The sequence below is a fragment of the Mesoplodon densirostris genome, chromosome 1 (assembly GCF_025265405.1).
Source record: "Mesoplodon densirostris isolate mMesDen1 chromosome 1, mMesDen1 primary haplotype, whole genome shotgun sequence".
NCBI classification, from domain to species: Eukaryota; Metazoa; Chordata; class Mammalia; order Artiodactyla; family Ziphiidae; genus Mesoplodon; species Mesoplodon densirostris.
Genome location: NC_082661.1, coordinates 68,734,064 through 68,758,134, shown reverse-complemented (window position 1 = coordinate 68,758,134; position 24,071 = coordinate 68,734,064). Strand labels below are relative to the sequence as shown.

The window sequence follows — 24,071 nt, the reverse complement described above, 5'->3', positions numbered from 1 at the left end:
CTAGGGATAAAAAAGACAAATAGAATATGATCCTTCCCCTCAAGGTGTTTACAGTTGTTCTGTTTACAGACCAAGTTCCAGGTTCTGGGGACATAATTGGAAAGGTGAGAGGCACTGTCCCTGCTGCCAAAGGGCTTATAACTAAGAGGGTAGACATGCACTGAAAACACTATTAAAATCGTGATGATAATTTCAAGAAGAGAAGGCCATGGTATTGAATGGACACACAGGAGACTTAAGTTAGTCTGGGGTGTCAGAAAAAGCTCTTTGAGGAAGCAATGCTCACTTATCTGTAAAAATAGATGTGACCTAATAAATGCTGCTTTATAAGGGGTGGGAGGAGTCAGTGAGACAATGTCTGTATCTTATTGTAGGAGACTTAAAACTCAACTGAGCACTGGCTGAGCCTCCTTTCCTTATTTGTGAGACAACAAGGTTGGATTAAATCTGTGTTTTTTAACTTCGCTATGAAGAGTCCATTGTAGTCCCCCTGGGGACTCCCAAGGAAACTGCAGGACTGCAGCACGGGGCGGCTGGTTTCTGGTTCATCACCCCATGTCACTGATGGGACTCTACCTCCACTCACTTCCCACTGGATCTCCTCTTAAGATTTCTTTTGCAGAAAGGTCCAGATGGCCAAAAACAGCACAACACAACACATACTGGTCTGGATGATTTTAAGGGTTCTTCCAGGTCTAAAAATAACTACTTCATTGAACAAAATTACCATTCTCCCTATTTTGTTTTTGGAAAACACTTTTAAACAGATAGGATAGACTTCTCTGCATGAATTCAAACACTGATGGAAGACATGAATCGTAGATGTTCCAGGCATTGTAAAAACACAAAATATGACCCAGAACGTATTTCAACAACTGTGGACACCTAGTTAATGTTAGATCTTTGGCTATTTCAATGATATTATTAAAAAAACTTAGGCCACAGGATGCTTCTTTAAGGCATGAAATTAGAAAACATAAAACCAACAATGCACTTATTGTACATTGGCTTCAGCAGCAGAGCCCCCTGAGGAACTACCTTATGGCTTATGCTGATGACTTTCCCTGTGAAGCTAGATGTCAGCTGTCTAAGACATCTTTTTTCATAGCTACCACTATATCTATTGGGGATCAATTCAATTCACTGGAAAAAAAATTCAATAAAAAGACTGAGCACCTGGAATTCAATAGGAACATTCCATTTATTGCTTCAGAGATATGTATCCCATTTGCTTCAGTGACTATGAGTTTAGAAAAGGACATCTATCTTGCTTTTATTCATTTACTTATTATTGAGCCTGTAGTGTATGTCAGGCATGGATTCATTTTTTTTTTTTTTTTTTTTTGCGGTATGCGGGCCTCTCACTGTTGTGGCCTCCCCCGTTGCGGAGCACAGGCTCCGGACGCGCAGGCTCAGCGGCCATGGCTCACGGGCCCAGCCGCTCCGCGGCATATGGGATCCTCCCAGACCGGGGCACGAACCCGTATCCCCTGCATCGGCAGGCGGACTCTCAACCACTTGCGCCACCAGGGAGGCCCAGGCATGGATTCATTTTTAATACATTTATTGATGTAGGTTTTGGGGAATATAATGTCAAAAAAATTTGCTATTCTCATGTAAACTTACATTCCAGTGGTAGGAGATAGAAAAGAAATAAACAAAAATATATGATAGGTGATGACAGGTGCTACAAAGAAAAATGAAGTCGGGTGAGTGAGAGATGGCGGACGGGGCTACTATTTTTCAGACAGACCCCAGAAGGCCTTTGTGGATAGGTGATGAGAACAGAGGCTTGAAGAAAGTGAGGGAACACACCGTATGAATACCTGGGCAAGAGTATCACTGACAGGGGGAGCAGCAAGTGCAAAGGCTCAGAGGTGGGATGAGCACAAAAGGACACTACTGTCCCCACAGTGGTGGTGGAGGTGGAGGGGTGCCCAGATCACACAGGGTCTTGTAGGCTGTGGTGAGAACTTTGCCTTAACGTTGGTGCAACTTTTCCCTACACTGTCCATGAGTCGTGTGCCTTCATTATAACGTAAGGTTTTCCCTGGCATCAGTTAGTATCCCCCTCATTTAAAAACTATGTGTAGGGACTTCCCTGGTGGTGCAGTGGTTAAGAATCCACCTGCCAATGCAGGGGACACTGGTTTGTTCCCTGATCTAGGAAGATCTCACATGCCGTGGAGCAACTAAGCCTGTGTGCCACAACTACTGAGCTCACACACCCTAGAGCCCTCACGCTGCAACAAGAAAAACAATGAGAAGCCTGTGCACTTCAATGAAGAGTAGCCCCGGCTCACCGCAACTAGAGAAACCCTGCACGCAGCAATGAAGACCCAACATAGCCAAAAAAAAAAAAAAAATGTGTGTATGCAGGACTACCACATGGTATAATAATTCCAATCCTGGGTATATACTCAAAGAGAAATGCAAACATACATGCATACAAAAACTTGTACATGAATTTTCATAACAGCAGTATTCATAAAAGTCAAAAGGTAAAAACCACCCAAATGTCCATCAACTGATGAAAGAATAAACAACATGATGAAAGAATAAACAAGTATGTCTGTACTATGGAATGTTATTTGTCAGTAGAAAGGAATAAAGTACTGATACATGTTACAACATAGATGAACTTCTAAAACATTATGCTCAATGAAGGAAGTCAAAAGACTACATATTGGATGATTTCATTTATATTTTAAAAATCTAGAATGGGCAAATCCATAGAGATCGGAAGTATATTAGTGGTTTCTTGGGGAAGGGCAAGGGTTGAGGAGCAGCTTCTAATGGATATAGGCTTTCTTTTCTGGTGATAAAATTTTCTAAACTTAGATTGTGGTGATAGTTGCAGAATTCTATGAATATACTAAAGTCATTGAATTGTACATTTTAAATTAGTGAATTTTATAGTATGTGCACTGTATCTCAATAAAGATGTTAAAAATTTTTTCAAAATGTGTTTCTGATATTATATGCAATATCAAAAATCCTGAGGGCTTCAGCTATGTCAACTATATCTAACAGCAGTAATTTACGCCATGAGCTTCTCTTATTTATTGCTTAGATAACTGAAATGTTATAGACTAAGAGGTAGAAACGAACTTCAGGGACTCCACGAGGGAGAAAACTAGATCAAACAGGTGAAATAACTTATACTGTCATACAGCTTTGATAATAATTCAGATAATATTCAATCATATTTTTTTTGCGGGGGTGGGGCTTGTTCAAGAAAGTAATAACAACTCAGGTATTTGACATACTGGAAGAGGATGAGATTTGGAGCTGAGTTTCTTGAGTTTGAACCTTGATTCTGCTACTACTGTGGGTAGGGTCATGGCAGGATCTCAATAAATATTAATGAAATAAACAAATGGATTGAGGAACGGTTGCGATTTCTCATCTGGAAAAGTGAGACATGGTTCATGGGACTTTGTATGTGGAATAAATGAATTGATGAAGTTCACGTGATGGCTTTGAATGCATCCCCACTGTAACTAGTATTATTGTGTAAAGGAAGATTAGAGGGAAAATGGCAATCGACCCTCCTGAGGAGGTACACAAATACCCTAAATGCTATGAAAAATTCCCTGTCCCATCAGAAGACCCAAACAGTTGTTATTCGAGATAGTTCGCATCTTGACATTCAATCAAGCAGTTTTCACTAGGAGGAGGCTGGCATGCTCGCCATCTGTTGGCTGCATGTGTAATTAGCACCATCTGCCGAGACTGTGTCCTTATTTTGCTCTTCAGTCTGAAGCAAGACAGTTTTCACTTCTGCTGAAAAATGTATTGCTTCTTGGGAGATAATGTAGTGAGCTGAACACAGCATTGCTGTAGAATCTACTACTTCCATAACTTGTTAGGGTGAAGTCATGAACAAGTTCTCAACCTCAGAGGGTTCTGTGAAGTTAAAGTATCACGAGACCTGCATGTGGCATTTCGAGGTGGGGGTGGAGGGCTGGGAGGGGTACTGGTGCCAGCTTACAGGAGCTGGTTTTTAAATTTTCAAGATTTTGCAATGCAGGTGTTAAACATGGCCATTATTAAAAAATTAATTATGTAAATGTACACTTAAGTTATTTCAAAAACAAAGGTAGCATCTGCTCCAAACTCATGACTTCCTAGTTATTCTACCACATTTATCTATGCTGTTGAAGTTATTTACCTCTATTGTGTCCATGATGGAAATACTAAAAAATGGTATCTCTTCCCAACTACCTGTTCAATGATCATGTTGGTAGCTTGAAATCTGCTGTAGGGGAAGTATTTACAACATGGAAATTGGCAAATGCTGCAAATTAGGGTTTGATTTATTGTTTTACTGCTTGTCTAGACTTAAAGAGATGGAGAAAATGTTGACAAAGCAAATTAAATATAAAAGTGTGTTGTGTCTGTATGTTGTCCCATTACATTGTAAAAAGAGGAAAATTGAGGAAATATACTTCTGATATTGAAAAACTATCATCTGACTCAGCTAAGAAGCTGTTCATGTAATTACATCAATTGCAGTCATCGTTTGGCTGCAGATACAAGAGTTTGGAAAAAATCAGAGAAAGCACTCTGTGAAAATCAATTGGCTATATAAAATTTATGATAGAGTGTTGTATATTTTACTATTATTTTAAAACTGTGTGCTACATACATCCTTTTATCAGTAAAGTTTATAATAGGTCTATATACACATGTATGTACATACTATTTTTTTGAGATGCAATATTTTCTTTAATATGTCTGTGGTGAGCATAATTACTTTTTTAAAAAATAAAGACTATTTTTTAAAGCAGTTTTAAGTTTACAACAGAATTGGAAGGAAGGTACAGAGATTTCCAATTTATCACCTGCTCCCACACTTGCATAACTTCCCCCGTTACCAACATCACTCGCCCAAATGTTACATTTTTTACCAAGGATGAAGCTACATGGATACATCATAATCACCCAAAGACCATAGTTTACCTAAGGGCTCACTCTTGGTGTACATTCTATGGGTTTGGACAAATGTATAATGTAGTCATCATTATAATATCATACAGAGTATTTTCACTAAAAACCTTCTGTTCTCTATGTATTTATCTCTCTACCCAACTCAGACTTTTGGCAATCACTGAACTTTTTACTGCCACCATAGTTTTGCCTTTTCCAGAATGTCATATAGTTGGAATCACATAATATGTAGCCTCTTCAGATTGGCTTTTGTCACTGGTAATATGCATTTATGTTTCCCCCATGTATTTTTATGTTTTGATAGCTCATTTCTTTTTGCACTGAATAATATTCCATAGTGGAATGTCTGGATTGTACCACAGTTTATTTATTCATTCACCTACTGAAGGACATCTTGGTTGCTTTCAAGTTTTTGGTAGTCATGAATAAAGCTGCTATAAACATCTGTGTGTAGGTTTTTGTGTGGACATAAAATTTCAATTCCTTTGGTAAATACCAAGGAGTGTGATTGCTGGATCACGTGGTAAGAGTATGTTCAGTTTTGTAGGAAACTGCTAATCTGTCTTCCAAAGTGGCTATACTATTTTGCATTCCCACCAGCAGTGTATGAGAGTTCCTGTTGCTCTACATCCTCACCAACATTTGCTGTTACCAGTGTTTTGATTTGGGCCATTCTAATAGATGGATGGGGTATCTCATTATTGTTTCATTTACATTTCCCTCGTGACATATGATGTGGAGCATGTTTTCATATGCTTATTTGCCACCTGTATGTTTTCTTTGGTGAGGTCTCTGTTGAGGTCTTTGACACATTTTTTTTTCCATTGGGTTGTTTGTTTTCTTATTGTTGAGCTTTAAGAGTTCTTTGTATATTTTGGAGAATAGTCTTTTATCAGATGTGTCATTTGCAAATATTTTCTCTCAGTCTGTGGCTTGTCTTTCTATTCTCTTATATTGTCTTTTGCAGAGCAGAAGTTTTAAAATTTTAATCAAGTTCAGCTTATCAATCATAGATCATGTCTTTGGTGTTGTAACTAAAAAGGCATCACCATACCCAAGGTTATCTAGGTTTTCTATGCTGTCTTCTGTGAGTTTTATAGTTTTGATTTTTAATTTAGGTCTATGATGCATTTCAAGTTAATTTTTGCAAAGGGTGTAAGATCTGTATCTAGATTTATTTTTTTGTAGTTGGATATCCAATTGTTTTAGCACCATCTGTGGAGAAGACTACCTCTGCTCCATTGTATTGCCTTTGCTTCTTTATCAAAGGTCAGTTGACTCTATGGGAGTCTATTTTTGGGTTCTCTGTTCTGTTCCACTGATCTATTTTTCTAGTCCTTCATTAATATCACACTGTCTTGATTACTGTAGCTTTATAATAAGCCTTGATGTTGAGTAGCATCAGTCCTCCAACTTTGTTCTCATACTTTTTTTTTCAGAGATTTGGGTATTACACATTTACCACTGCTTGTGATCTGGTTTTAGTGCTACTATTAATGTGCCATATGACTTAGTACAAGTTGTTTGGCTTCTCTGAGCTTTGGTATCCTCATCTGTGATTTAAATGGTTGGAAAAGAAGATATATAGGTTCCAAGAATTTGTTTCTTGATAGAAGGGACAATGATACAATAGAGTGGTCACAAATGGGATCTTTGAAATCATTCATGTTGGGTTCTAATTCCCCCCCCCCATCACTTACTGAGTAATCTTGGGCACATTATTTAAATGTTCTGGGCTTGTTTCCATGTCTGTAAAATGCAGATAATGAAGTGCAGTTCCTTGGATGGCCAAGCTTAAATAAAATAATACTTGTTTTTCAATTAGCTCCTAGTCAATTTGTGCTAAATATATGCAATACCCTTTATCCATGAAATATGATCATCACAATCAACGCTTTTGGAAACATACCATCAGTGTAATGTTCTGTAATTAGAGACATAGACTCTGAACAAAATTGGATAAAACCTGGCCTCAGTCACAGTATTTATTATGTCTAAAAGTTTTATGACGTATAAAAGTGAACCTTTAGGATTTCACGTCCTGATGATTAATTGTGGAAGCATCCAAAGAAGCAACTTACGATCCAAGTGGCTAGTACATATTTCACAAGGCCTGTTTGAGAAACCTCTCCACGTCTGTGGAAACTTTCAGAAATTAATTCCAGCAGTAAATTGCTGAAACCATTCTTTGGGTTGAGTGGGGAGGGATTAAGTTAGGCAAAGCCAAGGATGTGGGAGGGACCTGCCAGCTTTAACAGTTCCTCAAATAAGGTTGGAAAGTGCAGTTTCTTAGGAACATGTATGTCAACAGCTGCACCTTGTTAGTGACAGATGTGGGATAGAAGCATCTTTCCTAACCAAGCCCAGGAGACATCTTTTCCGCTGACCTGGGTGTCTCAGGAAAGGTGGGCAGGCAGGGTGAAGGGAAGGACTAAGGCTTCAGGGGCAATGACATGGGCAGTGGGGTGGGTGGATTTGTATGTATGAACCATATCCATGGATTCACAAAATGCTAGAGGCCGTTGTGTTCTACCATATTTCTATAGATGGGATATTAAGGGCCAGTAAGGGAATATCATTTGCCTAAATTTGTAATGGAGCAGGACCCTATGGGATCTTCCTGGGACAGGCCTTCCCCATATCCTCTGCTTTATCTTCTCTGTGAAGTACATAGATAAGAGTATTTGATGCACATTTCCTGAGCTTTTTTTACAGATGTGAAAACCCTGCACCACATGGAAGATGTTAACCGCTTGATGACCATGAGCACACAGCCCCCAGGCCTCCTGGGGCCTAAGGACTGATAATGTTAACCCCTGTGACACCATCCTGTTATCTCAGCATCAGCCAATCAGAGAACTGTGCACGAGCTGATCACATACCCTGTGACCACCCACCCCCTCACCTGGCTTTTAAAAACGCTTTGCTGAAACCCTTCAGGAGCTCGAGGTTTTTTACAGGATGAGCCATCAGTCTCTTTGCATGGCCCTGCAAGAAATATTTTTCTGCTCCAAACTCCTATGTTTCAGTTTGTTTTGGCCTTACTGTTCATCGGGCACATGAACTTGCACTAACAAATTCATAGCACAGACAGAGACAGAGCCAGAAGCAACCAGGCTTCTTGACTTGCCTCTTACAGGCCTCTACCTAATGGGAACGCATGGCTGAGGATCACAGGCTCGTCTCTAGTTGGTCCTATGACAGCCTGCCATGCTTATCTAATACACATTTATTAAAATGGGCTAAATTATAGAGTTACTTTAGTGTTTACTATGCATCCATTATGTGCTGAGCACGGTGCTATGTGTTTGCTGTAAGGAGAACAATGTTTAGTAAACTTTGGTCTTTGTGATTGAGGAGCTTATTTTTATATTCACTGATAACAGATTTATTGTGTATGCTCCACACCAAAGTAGATAGAGCATGAGATGGTTTCAGCCTACACAAAGAGGCAGGAGTGTACTCCAGTGTAGGGAGAACGGCAGAGGGTAAAAGAGGGAGGAATGAATTCCAGAAACCATTAGTTCAGTTCAGTATCGCTTTGTCAAGTGTCCGTCACGTGTCAATAACCATGCTATAGGATTTGCGTTGGTTATTAACTTTAAAACAGACAGATGTATTACAATGTAGGTGCATTCCCTCCCTTTTAGAGATAAGGAAACAAACTTGGAGAGGTTATGTTCCTTGTAGATCTCACATTTGGAAAGTGGTAATGCTGGGATTTGAATGCAGGTCTCCTTGTCCCCAAATCTAACATTCACGCAACCATATGTTAGCTGCTGCTACATCTCAAACATAATGCTTAACTTCCCCTGAGGTCATTGTCTCACACCTCAGCCCAATGTCCGTTGCTGTGTGAATTCTTCCTAGGATTCACAGTTCTTCTGCAGGGGCCGAATTAAGTATGTATGTACTTTTTTGAGTTCCGACAACACTTCGTATAGACCCGACCAGACTGTGGACTCCTCGTGGTCTAAGGTCTTCTGTGACTCAGTGCCCTGGCACAAAGTGATTTTGAATAAAAGTGGCCTTCTCCCCTGGCAGTTATCACACGGTGTTGTAACTGCCTTGTTTTCAATTCTTCTAATTGTGGCTACTTTATATTTCACTATTGAAGAGTGTATTTGCTACTCAAATGCTTTTCTTTTCTCTGTGTGATGGTGAGACAAAATACTGTCCTGTAGTTCCATTAATGAGTGATTTTACAACATTTATAACACTGGCTTTGAACTGAATATTATATCAATGCCTCTCTCACTTTTCTTTTTTCTTTCTTTCTTTCTTTATTTTTGACTCCCAAATAAGGGTATGACTTCTATCACTTTTGAGCCACTGGCTGTGCCTGAAATAAATTTAAATCTAAAACAGTAGAATAATCTTAAATTTATTTCTTATCATTTCTAGGCCTGGGGCCTAAAGCTTGTTATTCGTTAAGGATATAACCTATAGGATGGCAAATTCCACCATTTTTTGTGATGTTTTGTGTTGTCGTGTTCTGCCACTAGAGGACAGTATCATCCCTTAATTCATGTCTTTTGCACTAAAAATTGCATAGTTTGGATGAGTGGGAAATCAGGGAACAGGGAGAGTTTGCAGAAACAATTTTAGATACTAGCAAATATAGTAAAACCCTGGAAACATTGCCATAGTTGACAAAACTTGAGTTCTGGTCTAGGCTTGGACTGCTTGCTCTGTGACCTTGAGTGAGCCCCTTCTCTTGCCAGGCTTCTTGGCATAAAATGAGGGGGTAAAACCAGATTAACTCCAAACTCTTTGACATCTAAATTCGAATAAAATCAAACTAGTAGAAAGGTCTTTTGATGGCATTGTGTAGAATTCTATCTTGCTTCTTTTCAACTAAGCTCATGTTTCTGGATATCCATGTTTAGCCATCTATGCATAATTCCTTCTTCTTCTCATGGATAGTTTATTGTATTTCATTATAAATTCATTCTTGTATATGATATGCTTTTTACCTCAAAGGAAACTGGTTTGTGCTTGGTTCACATGGAAGGCAAAGAGAAACTCATTTTAGGCTCACTTATTCTCAGCATTAAGAAGCTAAGCCACACCAGTTTTGAATATTACAGCTATCTTCTGCATCTGTGGTTAATGCTAATTAATGGTTCATCATAAACAACTTACACTATATACATACTTTGCCCCCAAATAAACTTTTACCCATTTTTAGGAATGAAAAAAAAAAGAGAAAAAACCAAGCTTCAGGGAAGATAAGTTCTTGAAATCTGACAGTTTCCAGATAATGTCAGAATATGATTGCAAGAAAAATAATATGAAATGTACATTAACATAAATCTATAACTGCTCAACTTTATGAAAAATATCACCATAAAATTTTGCCATTACTGAACCATGCAATATGTTTTTCTCTATGACATTTTGTGAGAATGAATAAATTATCTGAGAATGTGTTTGCATCAAAAATACAGAATTTTATAATAAACACATAAATCATTCAAGCCTTTTCCAGCAAGATGCCTGATCCAAAAAATGGGGGTATTCATATTACTTTTCCCCTTTTCAGCTCCTTTCTCTGTACAGTACCTTAGAGCTCAAGGTGGTAATACAAAACCATCAATTATGGAAGTGCAGGAAAAGAAGACATCAAGAAATAACTCATATTGAAGAAGTTTTCCATGCAACCTACAAGCTCAACTCCTGTGAGTCTTGCTTTCACTGAGGTCATCTCTGCAGTTATGATTTCAGTTTACATTGGGGTCTACTTTTAAAAAAGTCATATTTTATAGCCATGGTACTTGGATATCAGCCAACAACCCTTATAAAATTGACAGCACTAACTTAGCTCTGAAAGATGTGTCTTTCTTGCACTCCCGGAGGAATTTCTTTGCTCTTTTTTTATTTTGGGTAATTAATTTCACATAAAGAAAGCATGATCACCTTTTTGCTTAGGTTACTGGTAAGCTTAGAGAAAAACTAGAGGTTTAATTGTAATAGAATGTAGTGATGCGTGCCCAAGCATCCTGAATTTTATCTTTACCTTAGTCTTACAGTCTATCTAGATACTTCCTACGATTTAGAAAATTTTTCTTCCATTTTACCATGCAAGTTTTTGTTGACTGCTCCAAATATTTGTAAGCTGAGGCAAAGTGTAGATGAATATATGGATGAATAGTTGTGATGTTGGGATTTATAATAAGAAATATATATTTGGTCTCCATCCCTGTGTGTGGCACAGAGCTCCTAAATGCCTTGGAATTTCACAGCGATGAGAGCTATCAAGGTATCTTTTGTTATGTTAAGGAGGTGACTTTTGGACTCCATCTTATAATGGGGACTGGCTGTCAGTGGTGCCTAGCCGAAGACCACGGGATCAAAGGGTTAGAACTTACAGTCCCCTACGTCTACCCCCCACCCTCCCACCCCCCGCCGCACGGAGAGGAGAGTGGCTTGAGATTGAGTTCAATCCACAATGGCCAATGATTTAATCAACCATGCCTATGTAATGAAGCCTCTATAAAACCCTCAAAGTTTGGAGTTTGAGAGATTCAGGAAGCATGGAAGATCCCTGCCCTTTCCCCGTATCTCCCCTTATATGTCTCTTCCATCTGGCTTGTTCCCGAGTTATATCCTTTTACAATGAACTGGTAATTTAATAAGTAAAATGTTTCTCTGAGTTCTGTGAGCCACTCTAACAAATTAATCGAACCTAAGGAGGGAGTGGTTGGAACCTCCAATCTATAGAAACACAGGGACAATCTGGGCTTGTGACTGCCAACTGAAGTGGTGGTGAGGTGTGGTCTTGTAGGACTGAGCCCTTAACTTGTGGAATTTGGTGCTGTCTCTGGGTGGATAGTGTGAGACTTGGGTTGAATTGTAGGATACTCAGCTGGTACCCAGAGAATTGCTTGATGGTGTGTGGGTGGAAACTGCCCCCCTACATATGTTGGAATTGGAATTAGAACCATCCTGATAGTCACACAGACATATTAATATATGTAGAATAGTGGTCAAAGAAGATTCTGCAATCAAAGAAATGAAGGTGCATGTCTAGAGTGAACTATTAAAAAAAGAGGAGAATTGTGACATCCATTTCTTGTCTGCTTTCTCCCCAGGACTCATTTATCAATAAATTGCCTATAAAGCTTCTATTAGGACCTAAGACATTTATACATCAAATGATTATGATCTGCTCTGGGATGCCTCTGTGCTCTGCTCCTTTCCTCTGTCAAGAGGCATGAAAAAACTTCCTCTGCATAATTCATGTGGTCTTCTAAGGACTAAAATACATCAGTTAATGCAGAAAAGCTCTGAATCAAGTGCTGTGTGCATGGAAGGCATTTCCGTGTTTAAGGACTAAAGAGGCACTGATAGGAAATCTCCCCTATTTTGAGGGGTTTAGGAGTGGTCTAGAGGGAAGATAGACAGGGATCTGTCAGACTGTGCAGGATGCAGAGGAGAGAGGGAGTAGGGAACAGCTCTTCTTTCCTGCCTCTGCTAATTCAATTGAATTGATGAGTCAGAAAAGTCCCGCCCACTTCCCATTTCAAGAGGAGGAAAGTAAGACTCAGAAAGGTTAGGTGCCTTACTTAAGGTAACACAGCCAGGTAGTAGTAGAGCCTGGGCTTGGGCTCCTCTCATTGCTCCTTCCACCTTGCTTCCCTTTGTGCATATCTTCCCTTTGCGCCTCCAGGTCCACTGTTCACCTTGTCCACCCTGCTCCACCCCACTCTCCATCCTGGAGACCAACCAGCACATGCAGGCTACCTTGCCCCGTGGTTTCAGGTTGGGTTCAGCCATTAGGAAGTCTGAACAGGAGATCAAAGGAAGGTTGGAGAGGGAGATTGGGGCATGTATTCCCTTGGCTCCCACCCTGGGAGGTCTACATGGGCTGGTGGTGTTCCTCAACCAATGGTCACTGCTCTTCTCAAGGTGGTGAGCTCCTTCTGGTTTTCTGTAGCTGTCCCCTCATCCTTTTGGGCTTAGGGGTGGTGACAGCACCATTGCTGTTGACCCTAGTTTCTGCATCACCCCTCATTCTTCTCCTACACCTCACACACCTTAGTCAATAAAAAAACCTCCTTAAATTATCCTAATTCGGGTGTGTGCCATCTGTTTCCTCTTAGAACCCTAACTATCACACTTTCCCATTAAAGAAAATGTGATGTTAATAATATGTTATAGAATATAGCATCAGACACATAAAAGATGATCTTGATGTTTCAGTTACTGGGAAATGTAAATCATGGGATTGTCATCTTTTCTAACTGAACATTGTAAGAGAATATGGGGACATTGGGGGAAATGATGAGAGAAGCTATAATGTATAGGATCCAATTAAATTTCTTTGGCTGTCCTCCATTTGTGCTTCTAGCACTACTGAAATTGATTATTTCCTTTCAGGTTCTTACCTGTATCTTTATCTCCAAATTGAGTTGCTTTGCCTGAAGCTTTAAAATCTATTTTCATGTTAATTAATCAGCATTTTAAAATTAGATTTCTATCTTGCAATTTTACAGAGGGGTATGCTTAGAGAAATAACTTAGTTATATATCTGATGCAACCCATATGTTTCAAAACAATTTCTTTCCCAAATTGCACAACATGGAATATGACTTTTCACGATCAATTTCTTCATTAATAAGGTAAGGTGATAAAAAGGCATAAGATGTGAGAGACTCTTTCCAAAATTAGTTATTTCATGAAGGTTAATTCAATAGACAACCTTGCTGAAGAAATCTGTGACCACAGACAAAAATGTAAGAGGATCTTGGAAGCAAAGAAAGATGCAAATATACTTATATTTCAAACTTTGTGATTTGACTTTACCTTTAACATGTTGGCTTCTGATATCCCTGGAAATGGGTTGTTCCACCTGTAGAAGACAACGTGACACCATTATTTCTTAAACTGTGACTATACCATCTCATGATCTGCCACTCAGTATATAACTGTAACCTGATGATTCCCAAGGTTAAAGGCATAAATCCCTGGACTCATCATTCTTATAGATCACCCTACGAGTATGGGAGGCAATCAGTCAATATGTGTAAATACGTGTAAATACATGTACCACTGTGCCAGCAATGAGGGTAGTGGCCTCAGGTGGTAATTTGGCATAAAAATACTTAGTTTGAGATCCAGTTGAGATCCAATCCAATCTTATTGCAGTGAAACTTTGGAAAAGCATTTACCATATTATGAGCCTTAGATTTTTCATCTTTTTAATAGGGAAAATATTTAGTCAATCATGTCATTGAATTATTGTGAAGATCAACATACATGATCAAGTCCATGAAAGTGATGGAGCAGGCAGATCAGAGTGTGGCCTCTTGTGGATGCCCGTGTTGGGATTTCACCTCCATCATGTGCTGGCTATGAGAACATGGCCAGTCATTTAACCTTCTAAGCCTCAGTTTCCTCATCTGTGAAATGGAGGTAACAAAAGAACTGGTACCTCACAAGGGTGGCAGGACTACATGAGACAGGCAATGTGCCTAGAACAGGAAATGATACAAATGAAGCTGAATAATTGTTAGCTGTCATTATTAATAGTATTAAAGGTGTTGCTGAACTATTAAGGGATGGCTGTACAATTATTAGGCATGAGAGTGAAGAAGATGATAGAGACATCCTAATGATGCCCAATGCCTTTGAAAGCCTTTGAGCCTAGATCAGTATTGGGGTCTATGATGGTTAGTTTTATGTGTCAAATTGACAGGGTCACAGGGTATCCAGATATTTGATTAAACATTATTTCTGGGTGTGTCTGTGAAAGTGATTCCAGATGAGATTAGAATTTGGATCAGTAGACTGAGTAAGGCATATTGTCCTCCCCAATGCCGGTGGGCATCATTTAGTCCATTGAGGGCCTGAATAGAATAAAAAGGCAGGGGAAAGGAGAATTTGATCTCTCTGCCTGACTGTTGACCAGGGACGATGGTCTTCTCCTGCCCTCAATGACTGAGATTTACATCATTGGTTCTCTTGGTGCTCAGACCTTTGGACTCAGGCTGGAACTTATGCCACTGACTTTCCTGGGTCTCCAGCTTTCCGATAGCAGATTGTGGGACTGAGCCTCCATAATCACTAATTTATTTATATGTATGTGTATATGTATATATGTCTATGGCTATATATGTCTACATGTTTCTGTCTTTCTATCGTATCTATCCTATCGTTTATCTATCTATCACCTACTTATCATCTATCTATCTATCTATCTATCATCTATCTATCTATCATCTTCCACCTATGTTTCTAGAGAACCCTGGCTAATAGAGAGTCTTAGTGTTACACTTCATTGGTGCCAAGTTGAGCTGGCCAAGGTGGATGGGGAGGAAGGGTCACTGAACGCCCTGTTACCTCATGTCTTAATGTTCAATGTCCACCTCTTCCTCTGTGGAACATTGAAACACCTTATTTATACTTGGAAAGTGGTGGCTCTTCTGCTGGCCAAGTTAGTCAAGCCTTGAGTGTTTGCTCAAGGTTTGGGTTTGCTGTTGTTATGGCTTCCTTCATCACACCATCAGCTTCCAATTCCGCCAGGGTATGGAGGCTGGTGTGCTGGGTTTTTATTTTATTTTTTTATAGTAGCTTTTTTTTTTAAACATCTTTATTGGAGTTTTGCAAAGTTCTTGTTGCATCCTCAGCTTTCAGCCTTCCCTGTGCACCTGCCCTGCAGAGCAGGTCTCTCCCAATGCTCTTGACCACCTGCCATTGCTAGCCCAGAGCAGGAGAGGTTCTCCATTGTCTCTGTCTCAGCTGGGCCATGCGTGATTAGGGTATTAGGAATGGGGCTTCCTTAATGTTTCTGTTCTTTTCCCCTTTGGTGGCCAATTTTCCTTTTGAACATTTGGATCCATTTGGATCTTTCATATGACAGAGTTTCTTTGCATTGCATCTTCCCCAGAGGGAGGTACCCTCTGATGATATTAGCATAGGATCCCGGTCCTAGAAATATTGCCTGCCCCTCCCCTAGGGCTACACCCATTTTTCTATCAAATATTTACTAGTGCCTACTTTATACCTGTATCAATGCTGGATTATGAGGGAACAAAGAGGAATAAGAACTTGGATGCTGAAGGAAGACTCAGACCTGCATGCAGTTCTGAGTTTACAACAAATTATAACACAGGTTTAATTACAACAGAAGTTTTTCAGCCTCAGCATCGAGAGTTGGGGCTGGATAATTCTCTGCTGTGAGGGCTGCCCTGTGCTTTTGCAGTATACTGAGCGGCATCCCTGTCCTTCACCCAGTATGTGTCAGTAGCACTCCCCAAGTCTTGGCAACCAACAGTGTCTCCAGGCATTGTAAATGACCACTAGGGGTCAAAATGATCTCGGATCAGAACTACCGATTACAGTGCAATGTGTTACTGATGTCAAAGGCTGCTTTGCATTGTTTCCTCCAGAAGGCTTCTTAAAAGCATGAGGGAAGGGATGTGGGAACAGATGTATATGTATGACTGATTCACTTTGTTATAAAGCAGAAACTAAAAAAAAAAAAAAAAAAAAAAGCCTCTGGCTGGACTTAGTGATGCAGCTCCCTGCTCTTTGCACCCTGTGTCACTTCTGTCTTAACGCTTTGTATTAGATCAAAACTGCCTGTTTGGGCCAATGCCTCCTCCCTTAGACTGTGGGCATTGGCTCATTTTTTTTTTAATCTCCATTGTTGAGCATAGTGCTTCATACACAGCAAGCACTCAATAAATGAAAAGATGGACAGTGGTCTAGTGGTTGAAGACAGTTGTAACCAGTCTAAGGAGTCATCGTAAGAACTGGACCCTGTAAGGATTGTTGAAGATCCATTTCACAGAGAGTTTAATCTCAACATAAATGTGCAAAATGAATTAGAATTAACTCCCGAGAATGAGGTTATAATAAAAAAAATCTGCTTACCATAAAAACTTGATTATTCAAACATTGATTATAAAAGCAAAATTCCTTTTTTATCTGAATCAAGGCCAAGTCCTTATTTAATTAATTTATAAGACAACTTTCCTCCTGGCCAAAATTGTGTTCAAGTCTCCCATATCATTTTTCTTACAAGATTTCACTTGACTTAATATGTTGAGATTATAGTTCCACTTGCAAAGTGACCTAACTAAAAGAAGAAATTTATAACAGAAAGCTACAAAGATAATATGAAAAGATATAAAGTAATACAAATGGAGACAAATTCTGGCATAATTGTTTTAAAAAATCAGATAAGAATTATTATTTTTTTAAAAAGCATTCTTCTCCTGAAGGTTTACTTACATGGAAAGGTGGATTATCAGTGATTTTTAGGGAAAGAAAACCTTAACTTTTTAGGTCAGAATTTTCTACTCTTTGTAACCAGACAAGAACTTGTGTCTTTAGCCTCTGGCCCAATGACTCTAAAATTCCTATTGTTCCCTGAATATGCTTCATGCTTTAGTGATGAGAGCCCTGAAGTGTCCTCCTCCCTGTCAAACAGCCCCCTGTGGGGCTGCCCCAGTTTCACATCTTGGGAATAGTAGCAAATATTCACGTGACAACTTTGAGGAACAGACTGGAAAAGGGTTCCATGTGAATAGAAATCAAACTGGGAAAGAAGACTGTGTCTCTTTTCCTATTAATATTTCAAGTTATTAATATTTCAAGGTTCAGGTCAAATGACTGAGAGTTTGTTTGTTCATTTCTATCCAATTAACCCACATCTGTTGAAAACTTCTTACAAAAAGGCGCTGTGCTGGGTACTGGGGCTAAAATGGTCCCTGTCCTCATGGAGGTGTCATTTAGTAATGGATTACTTTGTGCCAGGCACTGTGTTTTGTATGTATTATCATAAAGCTATGAGATTTTATATCTAAGACAGTAAAGGCTCAGAGAAGGTAAGTATTGGAGCCATTAACATAGGGATTATAACGTTTGTCTTGCAAGGTCATTTTAAGGATTAAATGTCATTCATTCATTCATTTATTGCCATCTATCCTCCGAAAGACCTCCTGTGAGTGCCCTGCTTTCATTATTTTTTCAAAGCACTCATCACTTGACATATTGTCTTTGTAGCTATTATTTATCTATTTATTTATCACAGGCCTCCTCCCACTAGATGTACGTTTCATGAGAGCAGGGCCTTGGTGGTTTACCGATGCCTATAATTTTGTCTGGTCCATGGCAGGCACCCAACACATATGTCTTGAGTGAATTTGTTGAGTGAATGATTCAAGTGTTTAGCTTGGTGTCTGTGTTCAGTATTTTATCCCTCATCTTGCTCTCCCAATCTCTATTGGCTGTGTTCTGTGTAAATGACATGACATTATTTGGTAAAATTTGTAGTATCCTTTTCTTGTCAATATTTAACAGAAACGCTCAAGTTAAATAGGTAAACTATTTGAACAGATAATGCACAAGGAAGATGTGTTTTAAATATTCAAAAGCATGTTCACACTCACTAATAAATGTGCTACAGATTTAAAAAAAGAACAGTGAAATCTCTTTTTTGTTTTTTAAAATTATGATTAAAAATGTAATATCCAGTTTTGTAATATCCAGTGAGAATTCTATGAGGTGGAAATTGCAACAAAGGGCTTCCAGGAGGGTAAATTGAAATGATTTTTCAGGAAGAAATTTTACAATATGTACTAAAAGCATTTAAAATGTTTTCACTCAGTGGTTATGTAAAATAATTAAAAATCTTATAATGGGGAGTGATGTATCTGTAAAGATTATGCTTATTAATGCTTGTTTTGTCACAGGGGAGATTGTTTTATGACTGAAAGTTAATGTGAAAAGGAAAGAAAACTGGTATACACTATACAATAAAGACTCCCTTGCATGAAACATATCAGCATAGAAAACATATACATGAAATGTACCCAAAATGTTATGACTGATAGCCCTGAAACCCCAGGGATGATTAATTTGTATTTTATGCATTTCTGCATTAAGAAAATTAAACATTAGTAAAAGTATTATTACAAATAAAATTCTATATGTGTTTAGAGCATTTACATTTGCAAGATATTTTCATAAGATTATCTTTTGTGGTCTCAACAGCTTTTTGAAGTAAGCATGGCAGAGATTTTTATTCTTATTTTTTAGGTGGGTTTACAAAGAGGCTCAGAGAGGTTGTTTGACTTACTGTCGTCACTTGGTATCTGTAGGGGATTGGTTTCAGGAATCCCCATGAATATAAAAATCTGTGGATGCTCAAGTCCTTTATATGAAATAGCATAGTATTTGGAAATAACCTACACACATACTCCTGTATACAGTTGACCCACGAATAACATGAGTTTGAACTGTGTGGGTCCACTTATACTTGGATTTTTTTCACTAAGTACATACTATGGTACTACTCAGTCCTTGGTTGGTTGAATCATCTCTAGATCACTTATAATACTGAATACAATGTAAATGCTATGTAAATAGTTGTAAATACAAGGTATATACTATGTAAATACTTGCTGGCATGTGGCAAATTCAAGTTTTGCTTTTTGGAACTTTGTGGAATTTTTTTTTTTTTAATCCTTGGTTGAATCTGCAGATGGGGAACTGGCAGATATGGAAGGCTGTACTTATTACCACATAATTAGCAGTTGGAATCTTTGGGCCTAAAATCTGGGCAAAATGATGTTATTATCAAAAAGCTTTGAGTTTAAATTCTGCTTCCGGAGAACAGGATGAGCATTAGATGAGGTGCAGGTGAAAGCCTGACGCCTGGCTCACAGGAAATCTTCAACAAATGTTCTTCTCCCTTCTAGGCTTATTTACAGGACCATGAGCCCACCAGTCTAATCTCCCTGCATCTCACTGAGCTTGACCTGCTCATCCCCTAACAAGATGCCTTGGGAATGAGAGATGGTGAAGCTCTTGGCTGCTAAGATGTGTTCTCCATATGTTTGGTTCATACATTCAAGCCTTTACTCACTTCTTCCAGCCTCATCCAGGTTTGCCTGTCAGTGGGGATAGAGGTCTTGGCATCTAAGGAAAGGGGCATGTCCATCACACCCTTGAAATAACGTGTATCTGTGAGAAGAGAAAAAATTTAAGATCATACTTTACATGGCTCAGCATATTATAATTTATAAACTATTTGCCTATCTACAAACTCATTGACTCATCACAATATAGGTATGAGGCAAGTCATTCTACTTCCACTTAACAGATGAAGAGACTGAGGTTCAAAGAGGAGAAGTCACTCCTCTTGGTCCATACACGTAAATGTCAAAGTCTGGACCTGAACATTCTTCATTCTCTTATCCACTTGGAGAATTCTACTCATCTGTCAAGGCTTGGGCTGTGTCATGCCCTTCGGAAATCTTCCTAGACACCTGCACACCACCCCTGGCTCTCTTTTCCATGTCATATACTTAACATATGCTTAATTACATACTTAACATAATTATATACATTATCTACTTAACTTATTCTATCATACTTATCTGTTTATCTGTCTTTCTGCCATTAGATTGTGACCTTCCTGAGAACATGGATTATGCTTTGTTTATCTTTATGTCACTTGATCAATCTTAATGTGATAACTGGCACACTGTAGATACTCAGTAAATGCTTGTTGAGCAAATGAAGAAAGGAATATCATTACTAGTTACAAGGCGATTCTCCCCAGTAGATTCATTTCAGTAAATCAGGCTCCCAGAAATAACAAATGCTTTCTCTTTTCCCTTACAGCAGTGTGCTTTACCTAAGGTTCAGAGAACTTGCTGGAGCTGCCCAAAGCACCCCAGTTAGAAAGAGGCAAAGGTGGATTTGTAATAAGGTCTTCTTTCTCTTAAAAAGCTTGGCTTTGCTGCCATGTCCTAGTGCCACTCATATGCTGGTTACTGGCAAAGCATATCAGCCATATTAAAAAGTCTTCCTTTTTACTGCAATCTCCCCTATGCAAACTTTGTCTTAACAGGGATGTTGCCCACATTCCTGCCAGTCAATCTTCTGTCATGCTCGTCAGTTATTTCTAGGATGCAAGATGAGCATCATGATAATAGTAACCAATAGTCAAAGAGCTCTGACTCTGTGTTAAGTCCTCTGGTGAGAACGCAGCATGCATCATACATGTGATCTTCAAAAAACACTCTGGGGGTAAGTTCTCTTATTATGAACCCTGTTTTCTGATAGAGAAAATGATTTTTAGATGCTTGCTCAAGGTCACACAGCTAATAAGACATAGAGGCATGATTTTAAACTAGAGCTGTTTAATTCACAACCTGCAGCTTTAGTTGCTATGCATTATTGCAGCACGGACATGAATTTTTCAGATTTCAGACCCCAAATGTTACCCGCATATTCAGATTCCTTTATAGGCCTGGCTGGTAAAATTTTCACTGATTGCCGTGCTTCTACCATATGAACCTCAGGGTCTTCATAGTCCTCATCTGTGTGGCCTTTTGCTCCATCGAGGCCTGCTGCTAATTTCCTTCCCTAAGGAGGGAACATTTGAGTGAGTCAAGGAAAGATACAATAATGACAAAGATTATAGACTACCATGCTAGCTATGGGAGTAATATCGATTCTCTTAGCTTGGAGTTAAAGATTTGAGAGTCTGGGATCTGAGGCAGTTAAATTCTTGTAGTAGGCAGAATTCTAATGATATCCCTAGAATGACATCAACATTATGATGGAGTGAGACACTCCCTTTGTCTCTCCCCTTCAATCTACAACTAGTAAAACATCCATAACTCAACAAAGGTTCCTCTGCTCAAGACACCAGGACTCCAGAGAGATCCACATGTTTGTACATCTGAAGGTAGGTAGATTGGAATACATAGAGAGGGTAGAATCAGGGGAACAGTAGAGGTGGTGCTCATAATCCCGACCCCCAGAAAACCTGGTGGCAGCAGCAGAGGTGGTACACTACTCTAATTTCCTGGTTACAGTGGTGCCCATGGCCACAAGGAACTGTACAGCAGCAGCAGCAGGACCTGCAAACTCCAGGTGTGCCTGTGATTCTGGCAACCCCTGCCCATGGCTCCCCATCCCTTGCTACGGTAGCATTGCCGATAACTCAAGCAACACTGGACATGAAGATGCCAGTAGCAGCAGTGACATTGATATCAGCAAGGCACCAGTGATCCCAGAGGCATAAACTGCAATGACAAGGGCACCAGTGAGAACTCTGGTAGAGGCAGAGGAGGGTGGAAACTGCTGATTCTCAAATAGAGCCAGAGGCAGCTCAGATAAGAAAAAACAAAAATGTGCTATAGCAGCACCTACTGAAAAACAAAAGAAAGGTCTCTAATTACCAATCTGTGAAACTGTTAGAATCAAAGTAAACAAAGTTTTACCTAAACAAGAGAGCTGTTTACTACTTCAAATGCACTGGTAGAGGAACAACTCATCAAGCACCATGAAAAACCATGGTAACACAGTATCACAAAATGAATATGAAAATTATCCAGAAACCAAATTTAAGTCACAGGAGACTGTGATCTAACTGATAGAGTTAAAAATAGCTGTCATGAGGAAACTCAACAAGCCATAAGAAAACTCAGAAAGCAATTCAATGAGCTCAGGAATAAAACCAATGACAGAAGGAATACTTTACCAAAGAGACTAAAACTCTAAAAAATAATCAAACAGAAATTCTGAGCTTGAGAACTCAATAAATGAGATGAAGAATACATTTGAAAGCATTGGAAATAGAGCAGATAATGTGGAAGAGAGAATCAGTGAGCTCAAAGATAGAAATTTAAAAATGATTCAGGTAGAAGAAGAGAGAGAACTAAGATTTTTTTTTAATGAAGAAATTCTATAAGAACTATCTGATTGCATTAGAAAAAAGCACCATAAGAATAGCAAGTATACCAGAAAAGGAAGAGAGGGAGAAGGGAGTAGAGAGCTTATTTAAAAAAATAATAGCTGAGAACTTCCCAAACCTGAGGAAGGAACTGGATATACAAGTCTACGAAGCTAATAGAACACCTAATTATCTTAGTGCAAAAAGACCTTCTCCAAGACACATTATATTAAAACTGCCAAAAGTCAATGATAAAGAAAGAGTATTAAAGGCAGTGAGGGAAAAAAAAGACAGTAACCTACAAAGGTATTCCCATTAGGCTATCAGCAGACTTCTCAGCAGAAACTCTGTAGGCCATGAGAGAAAGAAATGACATACTCAAAATACTGAAAGATAAAAACTGTGAGCCAAGAATACTCTATCCAGCAAAGTTATCTTTCAGATATAAAGGAGAAATAAAGGCTTTCACAGACAAATAAAACCTGAGGGTGTCCATCACCACTAGACCTGCCTTACAAGAAATGTTGAAAGGAGCTCTTCTACTTGAAACAAAAAGGTAAAAGTATACAAAACTTTGAGTAATGTGATAAATAGAGAGAATCAGAAAATTGCAACTCTATATCAGAATTGGTTGTTAAACACTTAATTATAGCATAAAGGTTAAAGGAGAAAACACTAAAAATAACTATAACTACTTAAATTTGGTAATGAACTCACAACATAAAAAGGGATGTTTTTGTGGCAACAAAAATATGAGGGGGAGAAAAAAAGGATACAACCTGTATAGACAAATGAACATAAGACTAAACAATATGCTACTGAACAAATATTGGGTTAATGGAAAAATTCAAAGGAGAAATTGAAAAAAAAAACACATGAGGACAAATAAAAATGAAAATATGACATACCAAAACCTATGCATGCAGTCAAGCAGTACTAAGAGGAAAGGTAGCAATATAGGCCTACCTCAAGAAATAAGAAAAATCTTGAATAAATAATATAACCTTATACATAAAATAGCTAGAAAAAGAAGAGAAAACAAAGCCCAAAGTCAGTAGAAGGAAGAAAATAATAAAAATCAGAGCAGAAGTAAATGAAATAGAGAAAAAAAGACAACAGAAAAAGATGAATGAAACTAAGACCTGCTTCTTTGAAAAGATAAATGAAATGGGCAAACCTTTAGCTAGACATACTAAGAAAAAATGAGAAGGCTTAAATAAATAAAATCTGAAGCAAAAGAGAAGTTACAACAAATACCACAGAAATACAAAAGATTATAAGAGAGTACTATGAATAGCTATATGCCAACAAATTGGATAGCCAAAATGAAATGGATATAAATTCTTAGAATTATATAACCTTCCAAGACTGAATCATGAAGAACTAGATTTTCTGAATAGACTGATCCATAGTAAGG

The 24,071-nt window shown here is 38.7% G+C and overlaps 1 protein-coding gene across 1 annotated transcript in view; it reads right to left on the bottom strand.

Moving 5' to 3' along the window:
* Positions 1 to 24,071, bottom strand: part of CLNK (cytokine dependent hematopoietic cell linker) — a 137,718-nt gene that overhangs the window by 55,903 nt on the left and 57,744 nt on the right. Inside the window, exons 6-8 of the mRNA XM_060096120.1 lie at positions 21,198 to 21,339; positions 19,832 to 19,929; positions 13,762 to 13,807 (exon numbers count right to left, since the gene is read on the bottom strand). Of these exons, the coding sequence (XP_059952103.1) occupies positions 13,762 to 13,807; positions 19,832 to 19,929; positions 21,198 to 21,339 (286 nt within the window). The remainder of the gene's footprint in view (positions 1 to 13,761; positions 13,808 to 19,831; positions 19,930 to 21,197; positions 21,340 to 24,071) is intronic.